Source organism: Parasteatoda tepidariorum, chromosome 11, assembly GCF_982258835.1.
Source record: "Parasteatoda tepidariorum strain Cologne lab strain chromosome 11, Ptep-v5.0, whole genome shotgun sequence".
In the NCBI taxonomy this organism is placed as follows: domain Eukaryota; kingdom Metazoa; phylum Arthropoda; class Arachnida; order Araneae; family Theridiidae; genus Parasteatoda; species Parasteatoda tepidariorum.
In genome coordinates this window covers 36,555,062-36,569,551 of record NC_141765.1, presented here as the reverse complement: position 1 = coordinate 36,569,551, position 14,490 = coordinate 36,555,062, and the positions used below count along the sequence as shown (strand labels likewise).

Genomic DNA, 14,490 nt, shown 5'->3' with positions numbered 1-14,490 from the left:
TAAATTGATCTTATTTTATTATGAGTTGATTGATCCATTAACGGAATTACACTAGAAACTGTTACAACTTTCTGACGAAACAAAGCAAAACTTTGAAATAAAAAATATATTAAGGGTAGATTTCAAATTTGAATGCATTTTGGTATCCGACAATAGAATATTTTTTATTACTTAATTTTATAGTTTATTAACTTAGATATTTGAAATTTCCAAAAATACATACGATTAATAATTATTGTGTATAATATTTTAAAAAAAATTCTTTTTCTTTTTTTTTAATCTTTCGAAAATTTTTAATAAGTAAAAAAATTTCAAAACACTTATGTAATTTAAAAAATTCATTTATAATAATTTAAGAAAACATATTTGAATTTTTTTAACTTCTTGGTACATATTGTTTTGTGTTGTACAAGAGAAGTGTTTGGTCAGTTACTGTCAGGTCTGTTGTTAAAGATGATAATTTTTTTAAAAATTTCTCAGTAGAGGATACTACAACTTTTTAATATTGCCTTCGTGATTCAGTATCTGGGAACAATCATTTGAAAAAAAAAAATCTTAAGGTGAAAGATAACTTTTGAATTTTTTTAGATTTTCTCAAGGTGTATTTTTTATGTTGTCCATTCTGTTACCAATTTTTTGAAGTTAATTAGTGAAGCTTAATTACCTGCTTGTTATATACAATTTAAGCCTGTGAATTATATAAGAGCCATGGCATCTTAAGCCTAAAATGTTAACATTACGGCGAAAAAAAATTTAATTATGTAAAATTGTTTAGCCTTTTACTTGTCTAGTCACCTGTTGATCTATATTCTTTAGCCTAATTATGATTTATAAGATATCCCACAAGTCTAAAGTTTCTTCAAACTTGATATTCACTATTAAAACATCTGCAAGGCACGTATAAGAATCGATATTAATCACCAACAATGATCCATTATAATTTTATTTTTAAATCTATTTCAATTTCTAAAATGCCTCAAATTTGAAAATTATTCAAGCGTATTTTATTATTCTTTTATGATAAAATTTGTCTTTACTTTAATTAAGTAGTTAATTATTTTTTTTTTTTAAATTTGTTTGCTTTTTTTAAAAGTTGTCTGTTATCTATGTGTATATTGTACAAAAAAATTGCTGGATCTTAATCTAATAGTGCACATTTGGGATTCCATACAAAGACGGCTCAGAGTTTAACCACTTGCGCTGGCAAAAAAAATCACTGGTGTGTGTACCAAAATGGTCCAGTATAACTCGCTGGCAGTGCGCACTGTGCAATGCGTGTTTCAACACCCATTCCTTAGGAATAAGATCAATTTCACAATCTTCATTTATGTATTCTTCCTCGTCATCAGAAAAAATTCTTCGTCGGTTTCAGAGTGGAAAAATTATTTCATCAAAGTCACTATCATTACATCGTGTTTTATTTTTCTATTGACATTTGTCAAAATGATGTCGTTAACGTCACTTTTGCTTTCCATTTTAGAATGTGAGTTAAATACACAGTCCAGTCACATTAATATGACCACCTGTCAAAAGTCAGAATAACCACCTTTGGCAGAGTGGACCGCTGCGAGACGTGCAGAAGGAGAGTCAATTAGGTTTCTGAAGGTGTTCACTGGGATGTTGAGCCATGCTGACTCCAGTGCCGTTGCCAGCTGCGCTAGATAACGCGGTTTATGATCCATGGCGCGAACAACCCGATCGAGGTGGTCTCACAGATTCTCGATTGGGTTTAAATAAGGTGAGTTTGCTGGCCAGGGGAGTACGGTAAATTCATCCTGGTGCTCTTCGAACCATGCACACACACTGAGCTTTATGACACCTCGCATTGTCCTTCTGGTAGATGGCATCATTCTGAGGAAAAATCAATGGCATGTAGGGGTGGACATGGTCCGCAAGGACATATGCGTACTTGTGCTGATCCATCGTGCCTTCCACAATGATGAGTGCACCCACTGATAGCCAGGAAAACATTCCCCAAACCATAATGCTCCTCCTCCAGCCTGCAGCCTTCCGGCAATTATTGCAGGATGTTTGCTTTCATACGTTTCACGCCGTATAAGCCAACGTCCATCTGTCCGATGGAGCATAAAACGTGATTCATCGGAAAAAGTCACCTGTTGCCACTCTGTGGACATCCAGTTACGGTACTGGCGTGCAAATTCCGGCCTTCGTCACTGATGAACAGCAGTCAGCATAGGTGCAATAACCAGGCTTCTGCTGCGGAGGCCCATGCGCAGCAACGTTCGCTGAACCGTTGTTGAGGATACAATCTTGGTAGCCCCTTGGTTCATCTGGGCGGTCAGTTGCTCAACAGTTGCACGTCGATTCGCCTGAATGCATCTTCGTAACCTTCGTTCGCCTCTGTCATCTATGGCCCGTGGTGCACCACATGTGCCACGCCGCTTGTTTTGCATAGTGCCATTTTGCTAGGAACGGTATACTTTAACCACGGCGGCATGCAAACAGTTCACAAAATCAGCCGTTTCCGAAATGCTTTCACCCTTGGACCGAAAACCAATAATCATGCCCTTTTGGACGTCGGATAAATCGCTACATTTCTGCATTACGCCAACGATTGAAATGCTTTCCGATGCCCTAGGACATACTATACATAAACTCCACTGTGATGTGCTGCCACCTGCCTTTTGTGATTGGTTATTTCACGTTGTTGTCGAAAGTAGGTTGTGGTCACATTAATGGGACTGGACTGTGTATTTATAACTGTACGCTATGCAGTGCACTGATGATCTGTCCTCTGACAACAATTCCACCTGACGTGCCGTGCATGTCGTTATTGTTTCTGTAACAATTACATGATGACGTAAATATCACGTCGGCGGCGGTTCTGTGACAAAAGCATTGTGACGTGCGTGGCAAGTTTTTCCAGCGCAAGTGGTTAATCGCTACCATGATGGAATATCTTGACTTTGCGTGATCACTGGTTCGATATTTGGTATGACCTGTCTCCAGCTGTCTATCAGGAACTCCTATTATACATGCCTAAATAATGAGTTGTAGCTGTTTTGAACGCCAAAAGTGGCACAATACGTTATTGAGTAGGTGGTCATAATGTTTTGGATTTTAAGTGTATATATATATATATATATAATCTACGTGGAACTAAGTCATTTATAAATCTGCTTGAATATTTTATTTCTTGCTTTCTGGTGTGCATCATTACTACTTTTTAATACTTTAAATGTGGAATCTTTTAGGAAATTCAAAAATGTCTTCTAGAAACCCATGGACCCACCCATAATTCTTATGAAATGGAGATAGTTAGCATTTTTAAATGTTTTAAACCTCATGAAGAAAAAGCTTTTATAAATCATGAAAATAAACTTTTATTGTGGCATGGATCTAGGATTATAAATTGGCTTGGAATTTTGAAAGATGGACTTCGAATTGCTCCACCAGAAGCTCCAAAAACCGGCTATATGTTTGGTAAAGGTATATACTTTGCTGATGTGAGTAGCAAAAGTGCCAATTATTGTTATGCTACAAAGAAGAAAAATGAAGGTCTTCTCATCATGTGTGAGGTAGAATTTGGTACCATTCTTTCTTTTCGTTTTATTATAATAAGTTCTATAAATAAGTCGGTTTAAAATGCACCTAGAAGATTTTTCTATAAAAATAATTTCATTATATTATGTCAAAAAGCACTGTCAGATAATTGGTTCTTAATTTTTATTTCATTGAAAGGGAAATAGACTTTATAGTTGAGTTCTTACTTTGGCATGATAGGGTACAACTTTTTTTGTCCACAACTGATTTTCTTGTTTTAAAGAAAAATTTGCACCTCTCAATGACTTTTGCAAGACACAAGATGGACTTTTATTTGTAATTGGAAAAAATATCTTAAGAACGGCATAAAATATCCATGTCTATCATCAATAATTCTCAATTCCTTCTTGAATGAGTTCGCTTGCGAACAGAACTGTATAGTTGCCCATATGCTTACTGCATGAATTTATGTAAATTTATTTTAATATTTAATATACATTTTTGTTTCAATGGTACTTTTAGTTCACCAATATATAATAGTGCATATTATTCTGATAATTATTTTACTAATTTATGCACATTTTCATGGCATCCATTATTATATCATAAAGCATTTTTTTAGGCTACAATAGTTGTTATTCATGTATGTTGCTATATTAACCATGTACTTCTCTTAAATTCATTAAATGAAAAAATTTATTTCGATAAATTTGTTTTATAATTGTACTGAATAAATTAAATGTAATAACTAAGGGTTAGATTTTTATGACTTTTGAATTTCAGTTTTCAGGATTCTTTTTGTTCTTTTGCTGCATTATTTTAGTTCTTTTTAGAAAAACTGATTAATTATTTCATTTTATGGATTTTTAGAGGTTTTTTTTAAGAAAAAAGAAATCTTTATTAATAATAACTAAGTCTTACAACTTTTGGTCATTTTAACTAAGTAGTACCTCTCTGTGCATTAGTCTTGTTTACAGAAGTAACATTTTTAATTTGTAAACTATATGAAAGGTAGCTGATGAAAAACAATTAACTGTTGTCCGGCATTTTGCTCACTGCAATATATTAAACAGTAATATATTGTATAGCAATATATTGTACAGTAAATTTTAATTTAATGCAAGCCTGATTTTTTGCAATTTTACAAAATTAAAGCTTTGAAGTATGTATATTAATATATATGTATATAAATCAGTGTACAGTGTGACATAATCAACCGGATTTTTGATCTAATGATCGAATCTTTACGTTCTAAGACTCAATCTTAATGGTTCGAGAGGGTAACCTCAAATGTGCTAAGTAATTAGTGAAGATGATATTTTAAGTTAAGAAATCAGGCACAAAAGCGTACTTTCTCTGAATAAACATACCTTTTTCCCCCGACGGATTCAGATTTCTGGCCTCGGAAATATAGGGGCTAGCCGCAATCTCTTAAATACGGTTCCTATATTTTGATCAAGAGAGCAGTCCAAGTTTGAACCGCTATCTTGACCAATCTAACTGTACAACTTTTTTGAAATTTGATATTTGAGGAACTATTTGACTGATTTTTTTTCCATGTAATTTTCACATTTTATCAGGTAAAATTACCTACTTTAAAATGACTGGAAAAAATTTATACCTTACATTTCTAAATTTTTTAGACTATTATTACATGAGATAATAAATTTTAACTTAAATTTATTTTTTTGCATAGAATTATCTCTTGACAAGTAAATTTTATAATGTTGTGCAAAATTGTTTGATTTCCTTTAGAATGTTCTTGAATTATGTTGATATATGCAAAAAGTAAAATTAACATTAAGGGGTCATAACTTTGGATCTCTCTCCTGAGCAAATTATGGAGACCATATCTTCAAGATTGCACCTACTCTTCATATTTTGAAGGTTCAGAATCTGAATCCCTCAAAAAAGGGTATGTTAATTTAGAGAAAGTGTGTTTTTGTGTCAGACTTAGTAACTTAAAATATTGCATAACTAATTAGCATAGTTAAGGTCTGGCCCTTTTGAGTCCTGGTATGTGAAAAACTGATCATTGGATCAAAAGTTATTCAGAGTGTTTTGTTTGCTGTCTTACACACTGTACATTGATAAAATAATCGCAAAATTAATAAGAAGTATTTAAAAGATAATAAATCACAGTGTCATATTTGAAGGCTGTAGCTATGTTAACAAGATGCAATAATCTCCTATCTACCTTCAAAACCTTTTAGTAAACTTATACATTTTTGTTCTTACCTATCTATTTTTTAAAAACAGGTATCAGTTGGGAAACCATATCCTTTATATGAAGCTGAAGATAAGATGCCTGAACTTCTTCCTCAAGATTTTGACACTGTTATTGGAAAAGGAAGACTTTCCCCTTCTGATTTTCAGCATGGAGCGCTTTCGTAAGTTGTCTCTTTATAGATTTATTACCATTTGCATTCCCATTAAGAAAAGTAAGTTTTCTTTGCAATATAGTTTCTTTTTAAACTATTTGAATCTTTCTCAGCAGTATGAATTATACATTTTCTATATTTCAAGCTAAGAATTAAAAAAAAAAAGGAAAAAGAAAAACAATAACTTAAGCTTTTCTACATTTTTAAAATCTAAAACTATTCAATATTAAAAAAAAATATTCTAAATTTTTTTCTCTTCGCATGAAAGTAATTAGAATTATACCTTAAAACTAAGATTAACATGGTTAAAAAAAATGAAAAAACAAATTAATTTGTATTTATAATTTATCATTTTACTAAATAATATCAGGCACCCATAACTCATTCTTACCTATTTTTTACTGAACTAAAAAATCTTTAGTATTCAGAACCATCTACTATTAACAATGTTTCAATGAGTACCTTATAAATTATATGTTATTATTATTAGAAAATATTATAAAAATACGTCATTTTAAGCCACATTTTTATGAAGCAGCATTAGGGCACAATTTAACATAATTGTCTTTGTTCTCACATAGTTATTTATCATTTAAAATTGTTAGATATAATTACAAAAATTCAAATGAAAGTAAGAACGCAGTGACTTTCACAGCACCGCAATTGTAAAGGAATGTCAGCTCGTGATGTCAGTTCATGAATGATCATGTGACTTCCCTATTTTCGATGAAACGAAAGTGATTTTTGCTTGAAAAAAACTTAATAATTATCACTCTTAGAAAAGTATTAAAATGTTTTCTGGTGATTTTGAGGGATTCATTTATGTATTAAGATTATTAAAAAAAATTGACTGTACTGTAATTGTCCATTGTGTCTTTAGTTTAAAGAGCATTGGTAAAGCTAATAAGTTTATTTTTGTATCAAAAGTATTGATGTCCTTCGGAAAGAAGATTGACAATCAAATGCTGATATAAAATTCCTGGATAGATCTTAGAGCTAAGTTGTGCCTCTATTAGGCCTGAATTGGAACATATAAGATGATATTCTATCTTGCAAGTTTAATTACCCAAAAGAGAAGGATTTGATTCTTACAAAAAGAGCCCTACTCTCTTTAGCACAAATTATATTTGACCTACTTTGCATATCTACTCCAGTGACCATCATTCCAAAGCTTATGCATCAAGAATCTTATAACCTAGGATTAAAATGGGATGATATTCTCTCTGAAGGTCTGCATGGGTGGATTTTAAACTGGCTTACAAAAGTACCGTACCTGTAGGAAGTCAAAGCACCTCGAAGGATAAAACTCTGTCAAAGTTATGAACAAACTGGCAGTCTTCATGTGTTCTGTGATGCAAAAGCATTTGCCACTTTTATTTTTCAGCAAGTAAAATTGCAACACGAAAATGCAGTTAAATTTGTGCAGTCTCGTGCCTTTGACAGTCATAACAATTCCATACTTTGAACTGTAGGCATGTTGTAATGGATCTACAATAGGTGCAAATATAGTTGAAGATATGAAGCTAGAATATTTGAAAGTTTCCTATTGGACTGATTCATCAACCACGCTCAACTGGATAAGAAGAGATTCTCCCTGGGTAACTTTTGTGTAGAATCAAGCACAAAAGATACACATCTTTACAGATGTCAATCAGTGGAAATTTGCTCTCGGTAAACTAAATCCAGTGACCCTTCTTCCAGAGGATGTACAGCTGAAGAATTCATACACTTCAAATGGTGGGAGGAACCTCTATTGCTTTATTACATAGAAGTAGCAAATGAAGATCTGATAAATGCTGAGAAGAGAAAAACTATGTTATCAACTCACTCATGCTGAAAAGAACTAATGATTGATATTTTGATAATCTCATTCTAAGACAGTGCAAACATTTGCTTGGAATTGTTGGTTCTACAACAATCGTTGAAAAATCAATGTTTGTTTATCCTTATTCGTTCATGAACAGAAATAGAAAATGCAAAAAATTTACCAATGTTTTTGATACAGAAAGAACTTTTCAATGGTTCTACGGATTCAAGCTAGCAACCTCTAAACCTTGTGACTGATGAAAATGGCCTATTCCGCTAGAACTCAAATTATTAATCACCAAAATACCAAAGACTTCAAGTACTCAATAATATTACCAGGAAACCATTCAGCAGTTGTCAAATTGATCCTTCACAACCACTAAAAGTTTATGCACTGTAGAAATCAGTTTTTGTTAACCCAATTGCGAGAAAAGTATTGTTTACTGAAAGGAAATAAATCTATTGGAAAAAATTTTGAACAATTTTGTGAGACATTTCAATGTTAAATATGAAGTAATCATTTCCAGTAGAATTTCCCCATTTTCAACATTTTGTTGGAAGTGGTGTGAATGATGTTGGAGTGGACATAGCTGGTCTATTATTCTTAAGAGATTGCTCCAAAACAGGTATTGTACTCTTCACATATTCTGTCGATTGAGGAATACACCTTGTACTCTGATCCTTAATGTCAACCTAAAGTTTTTTGTAAGCCTTACAGCATTTCATTGCACTCTGTGGGTCTCCATCTGTAATATATTCAGATAATGGGACAAATTTTGTTGCAGCCAATGGAATACCTGAATCTATGGACTGGAATCATGTCAATGAGGAAGGAAAGAAAACTGATATTATTTGAAAATTTATACCTCAAAAAACGGATGTCTTTTGGAAATTTATACAGCAAAAAATGGATATAAGTCAGATTCTTTTACTGATTGTTTGGAACAAATATTTAACCTTACAAAATGACTTTTAAAAGTAAAATTTATGAGAACAGCATATTCTATCAATTATTTTTTATTTACAAAAATATAAAATGTTTCCTTTTATGCATCACAGAATAATATTTGCTATCATGATGTCATTTAAAACTTATGTGACATTCCCACCTTTTGAGTTTTTAACTCAAATAATACTCAAGATTTTGTATGAGTCAATTTTCAAGCTCAATCATTAGAGAACTTTGATTTTATGGGATAAACAGGTTTTGGTTTGTACTTGGAGTAAGGCCAGATGTTTCAATTATATCAGGATCAAACAAAAAAGGGTTAATTTTCTTAATTCCAGTCTCAGTCGCACTTTCACATTCAAAGTAACTTTTCTCTTAAATTCTCTTCTGATTGTGCTTGTACTTCAAGAGTATAGAGTTGTTGCGCAGGCCTCAGGAACTTCTGTTCTTCATTTTCTCTTTTGTAAAATGATGTATTTCCAAGAAAAGATGGCCTAGTTCAAGCATTATTCCTAATGGCCAGTTTAGCAGCTTCTGGATTGGCACTTCTATTATGACTATTTCTTCTACCTTGAGTTTGCGGGCTTTCCTGTTTTTTTTTTGTTTGTTTTTTCCTTAGTTGTTGCATTTAAGTCTGAAACTGCTACCCAACATCTCCAAATTTTCAAAATCTGTAACCAACTGTCTTATGCTCTCTGAAGAACATGGAGGTGTTAAAGGCTATAGATCATCTTCTGCTAGGTATGTCTTGGGTCAAGAAGTCACACACAGAGAACAGTATTCATTTTTTTTTGTATCTTAGACAAACTCTTCCTAACACTCTTTTTAGTAGATCTTTCACTAGAGGAATGAGACATTTCTACCAGCCACCCCACCAGGGTGCTGATGCCAGTATAAATTTCCAAATGATATCTGTTTTCTTCCTTTCCTCGTAGACATGATTCCAATCATTAGATTCAAGTATCCCATTCCCCTAAAATTTGTCTTATTATCTAAATATATTACTGGTGGAGAGCAACACATACAATGAAATGCCGTTGGGCATTCTAAACCTTTTGGTTGTCATTGTGGATTGGAGTACAAGGTGTATTCCTCGATAGACAGCACATGTGAAATGTATAATTCCTGTTTAGAACCATCTCTTCAGTTATGTTCACTCCAACAGCCTTCACTCATTTTTCACTCCACTTCCAACATGGAGAAATTCTTTTGGAAGTGATTACTTCATATTAAGCATTGAAATGTCTTACACAATAGTTCAAAATTTTTCAAATGTATTATTTTCAACAAAATCTGATTTCCACAGTACATGAACTTTTGTGGTTGTAAAAGATAAATTAGACTACAGCTGAATGATCCCCTTGTAATATTGAGTATTTGAAGTCTTTGGTATCTTGGTGATAAACGATTCGGATTCTCGCTTAGAGTACGCCACCTTCATCAGCCACAACGTTTAGATGATGCAAGCTTCGATCCATAGCACCATTGTAAACTTCTTTCTGTATCAGTAGCAATAATAGATTTTCTGTAGTTTTTATTTCTGTTCACGAAGGAATAGGAGATAAACCAAGATTGATTTTTCGATGATTGTTGCAAAATTGACAATTCGAAACAAGTGTTTGCACTCTCTTGGGATGAGAGTATCAAAATATCAATGATTAGTTTTTTCAATGTGATTGTGCATTGATTACAGTTTTTCTCTTCTGAGCATTTATCAGATCTTCATTGGCTACCTCTGTCATACATCAATGAAAGTCCTTCCCACCATTTGAAGTGTATAAGTTGTTCTGCTGTACATCCTCTTGAAGAAAAGTCGACTGGATTTAGTTTACCAAGAACAAATTTCCACTTATTGACATCTGTAAAGATGTGTATCTTTTGGACTTGATTCTACACAAAAGTTGCCCATGGAGACTCTCTTTTTATCCAGTTCAGAGCGGTTGATGAATCAGTCCAATAGAAAATTTAAAAATATTCCAGGTTTTTTTATGTTCAACAATATTTGCACCCATTGTAGATCCAATACAACATGCCTACAGTTCAAAGCATGGAATTGTTATGACTTTCAAAGGCACGAGACTGCACAAATTTAACTGCATTTTGGTGTTGCAATTCTGCTTGCTGAAAAATAAAAGTGGCATATGCTTTTGCATTTGCATAGTTTCCAGAAAATGGGGGGGGGGGAATCTTTCTACTTATATGTGAGCTCTGGAATTTGCAATAGTAGCCTGTACTAAATACTGAAATTTGTCTGTTTCATCAATATTGGTGTCTTCATCGATTTTTGATTTAATAATAAGCTCACCTTCTTAAATTTATTAGAAAACGGCGGGAAAATGTATAGAATTTCGTTCTGTTTTTTTGGTTTTCCGGTTTTCTGATTTTCGGATAATGGGTTCTGTAATGTATTTCTTAAATGTGAAGTAGCAATATTATAAAATTTAGATTTGTATGCTTTATTAAATAACTTTAAATGAGTTAAAGATTATAATTTAATAACATCAGTTAAAACTAACTATTAGACTACCATTTTGTAAATAAAATTATTGAAATTGAAGTTAAATGAGTTAATCAAATCAGAATGGAGATTTACTAAACAATTTTTAAAATCCAAACCTTTTCCTTAGCAAATTATATTCTGAACAAACACACATTCTATTTGTTGCCTCTTGTAATATAATTTCTATAAATCAAAAAAAGTTCAAAATGAATAAACATTTGATTTACAATTTAAGTGCCATTATAAAGTGTTGAAATAATAAGTGCAATATTAAAGTTCAAATGGAATTAACTATGCACCTCTTAATTTTATTGGAGATTTATTAGACATTAAGGTTTTCAGAACTCATGCTCTTATTACCTTTACCCAGATTTACAGCTCCTGACTTGAAAATAGTTTTCTTTTCCATTTCTCCCAAAATTTGTTTTAAAAGTCTCTACTGAAATTTAAAATTTTTTAATAATTTTTATCAATGGCACAGTCAATACTGGATAGTCTCCCAAGTAGTGAAAGAAATGGTAGTAAAAAACTAGTTTCTTCTGTAGTCACGGTTCTCAAGTTCATCACAGCTTTAATCTTTCATCGAACTGTCTCTAGCCAATTCTATTCTAGCCAAAGATGATTTCTTTAGCAATTTTTTAAGAACAATTTTCTTTGAATAATGGTTGAGCAAACCATTTGCTTGTAGAATTCCATCCACCAGGGTACTCTTTCAACAGTAAGTTTTCACCTTATTCAGTTGGAGGATTTATACTCTCTCCCCTTTAGAAATACTCAATATAGCCTTTTACAAATACAACTCTACTTATTTAAATTTCTGAGCATTATTATGTTTCTTACCTACCTGAGTCATTTAATAGTGTATTAGTTCTCTACTTTCTTTATTTTCATTTAAAATCAAGCAATGAAGAATTGTGACTTGATTATTTTTTCTGAGCATTCTTTGCCACTTTTTTATTTCCTGACTTTTAATTATTGGTTCAATTTGATTATTAGTGCCTTTTTAAATTTTTATTCTTATCAATTAATTGTTCTTAACAATCTGTTGATTCTTTTTTCTTTTTTTAGCATCAATATTCATCCCTTAATAATTTTCATCCCTTATTAATTTAATCACCCCTTATTAAAATTTTAAATTTTTCTTATTGTGATTGCGTAAGGCAGATATATTTTTTTCCCCTTTAACCATCAAGTGAATCCAATATGCAAATTTGATACACTCACCTCTATAAATTTGTTACAGTCACCTCTATAAATTTTGAGTCATACATTGGTGCAACAATGTGATAAACGATGTTCTTTGGGATAAATTGTTTCATTCATTTGTTTGTTCTTTTTCTTAAATTTATGTTACATGAGTAAATCTTCATACTTTTTGAGGTGGATTAGTCAAATTTACCAACACACTCTATAACAGAAAACATTTAATAACAAGAAAATTTGACGTTAATGTTACAATGTCTGATATTGAATCTAAAAAAAGTAATATAACACTGTAAAAAAATATTATGAATACCATCCTGTAGCCCCAACCTGAGTGAGATAGAAAAATTGTGGGTACACTTACATGAGCAGTATATGCAGGGGGAAGGCAATACAACTAAACTTAAGACTTGATATAAACTATTTCCTCAAAATTGAAAAAAATTTTACCACATGGTGGACCTCAATTTCTCTTCTACAAATCACTTTCACAAGGTTTGAAGTCTTGCGAAATCAAAAACTGGCATGGAACTTCAAAAATTGATGTTTTTCTTATGAAGTTCAAAATGGCCCCTTTTTGAGGCTTTAGGTAGTGCTATGATTATTTATTTTAGTAATGAACATAAATGCATAAAATTTTGATACAGTATTATACTTAACAATTTAGGAAAAGTAAAAGAAATGTAAACTTTGAAGCTCATGTGTATATCTGCAAAAACAGCATAAGAAATGGCAAATAATGATCAAAATGACCCCAATGGTGCTTCTAGTGTTAAATTATGAAAGAATAATGTCTATATATATATATATATATATATATATATATATATATATATATATATATATATATATATATATATATATATATATATATATATATATATATATATATATATATATGGAAAAAAAAAATTTCGTTGAATTATTTTTGAATAAGCAAATTAAACAATTAAAAATTTCTTATTCAAGATCAATATTTTTCAGTAATTCAAAATATGTAGACATTGAAGTTAACATTAAGAAACCCATACTTAAAAACACTTCTTTGCCTAAATTATTGGGACCATTTTTTCCTGATTTCAGCTACTAACCACCTTTTTTCAAGATTTTAAGATTCATAAGCTATAATTTAGCGAACTATTACTAAAGTGTCAAAATTTTTTTGTGTGTGCACTGTACAATCTTTTTTAATCTATAGTTCTAAAGTCATTAATCTATAATTAATAAATTTTAATGAAAACTATGCTAAATTGTACATTATTCAGAAAGATATCAGAGTACAGTAAAATTATTACTACTACTATTAAAGTACAGTTAAAACTACTATGGGTATTTTTTTCTTTGTGGGAAGAATATTCTTTTTAATATTTGGTGGGTTTACAAGTTTTTTGTTATAATTTATTTTTTTATATCTTTAACAATAGCCTTAATATTAATTTACTTTAATTTCAGATCTGAAGCTAAGGTTCCTGTTGGTCCTTTGTTGGAAAATCCAGATCATGCAGGATCTTTGCAGTATAATGAATATATTGTATATTCTACAAAAAGAGTGAAAATGAGATACCTTGTTAGAATTAAATTTAACTATAAATAAATCTTGATTTTCTTAAAAAGTATTCATTGAGTACTTAAAAAGTATTCATTATTGTCCCAGATTATATATTTAACAATCAATGTATTTTTCAGATTTTCAATAAACTAATCAGCATTTACTTGTATTAGTTTACCTTATGTTTTCTTAATATGTTTTACTTCAAATTGTGTATGCTTTTTAATGTTTGATACAAAGAAAAAAATTAATTTAACAAAAATTTTTGTTTAAAAATGGCAAAACGTTTTATATGGTACTAAAATATGAGTTCTTTTGTGTATGAAACTTTTTAAATCAGATTTTTGTACGATGTTAATGATTTAAATCATTAAATTAAACAAGAATAAATTCAGTTTTTTTTAAAAGACTTTAAATTAGTGAGAGCACAAATAGAGGCTTTATAAAATAATAAAACAATATAAACTTTTTTATGCAAGCTTACTTAAACTTTGTCGCAAATGTTTACCTACAAACAAGTAATAACTGTAGATTTTTTTAAAGAGATGCAAATATCATGTGAGAATACTCTAAAAAATTTATTTTCTTTCCTTGGCAC

The 14,490-nt window shown here is 31.1% G+C and overlaps 1 protein-coding gene across 2 annotated transcripts in view; it reads left to right on the top strand.

Annotated features, from left to right (window-relative positions):
- The window catches only part of LOC107443764 (poly [ADP-ribose] polymerase 2), a 50,846-nt gene extending 36,785 nt beyond the window's left edge, over positions 1–14,061 (top strand). For both annotated transcript variants that reach the window (XM_016057730.4, XM_071187960.2), the window contains 3 exons: positions 3,216–3,539; positions 5,764–5,894; positions 13,796–14,061. In XM_016057730.4, the coding sequence (XP_015913216.2) occupies positions 3,216–3,539; positions 5,764–5,894; positions 13,796–13,937 (597 nt within the window). In that variant the 3' untranslated portion in view covers positions 13,938–14,061. The remainder of the gene's footprint in view (positions 1–3,215; positions 3,540–5,763; positions 5,895–13,795) is intronic.
- Positions 14,062–14,490: the final 429 nt, after the last annotated feature.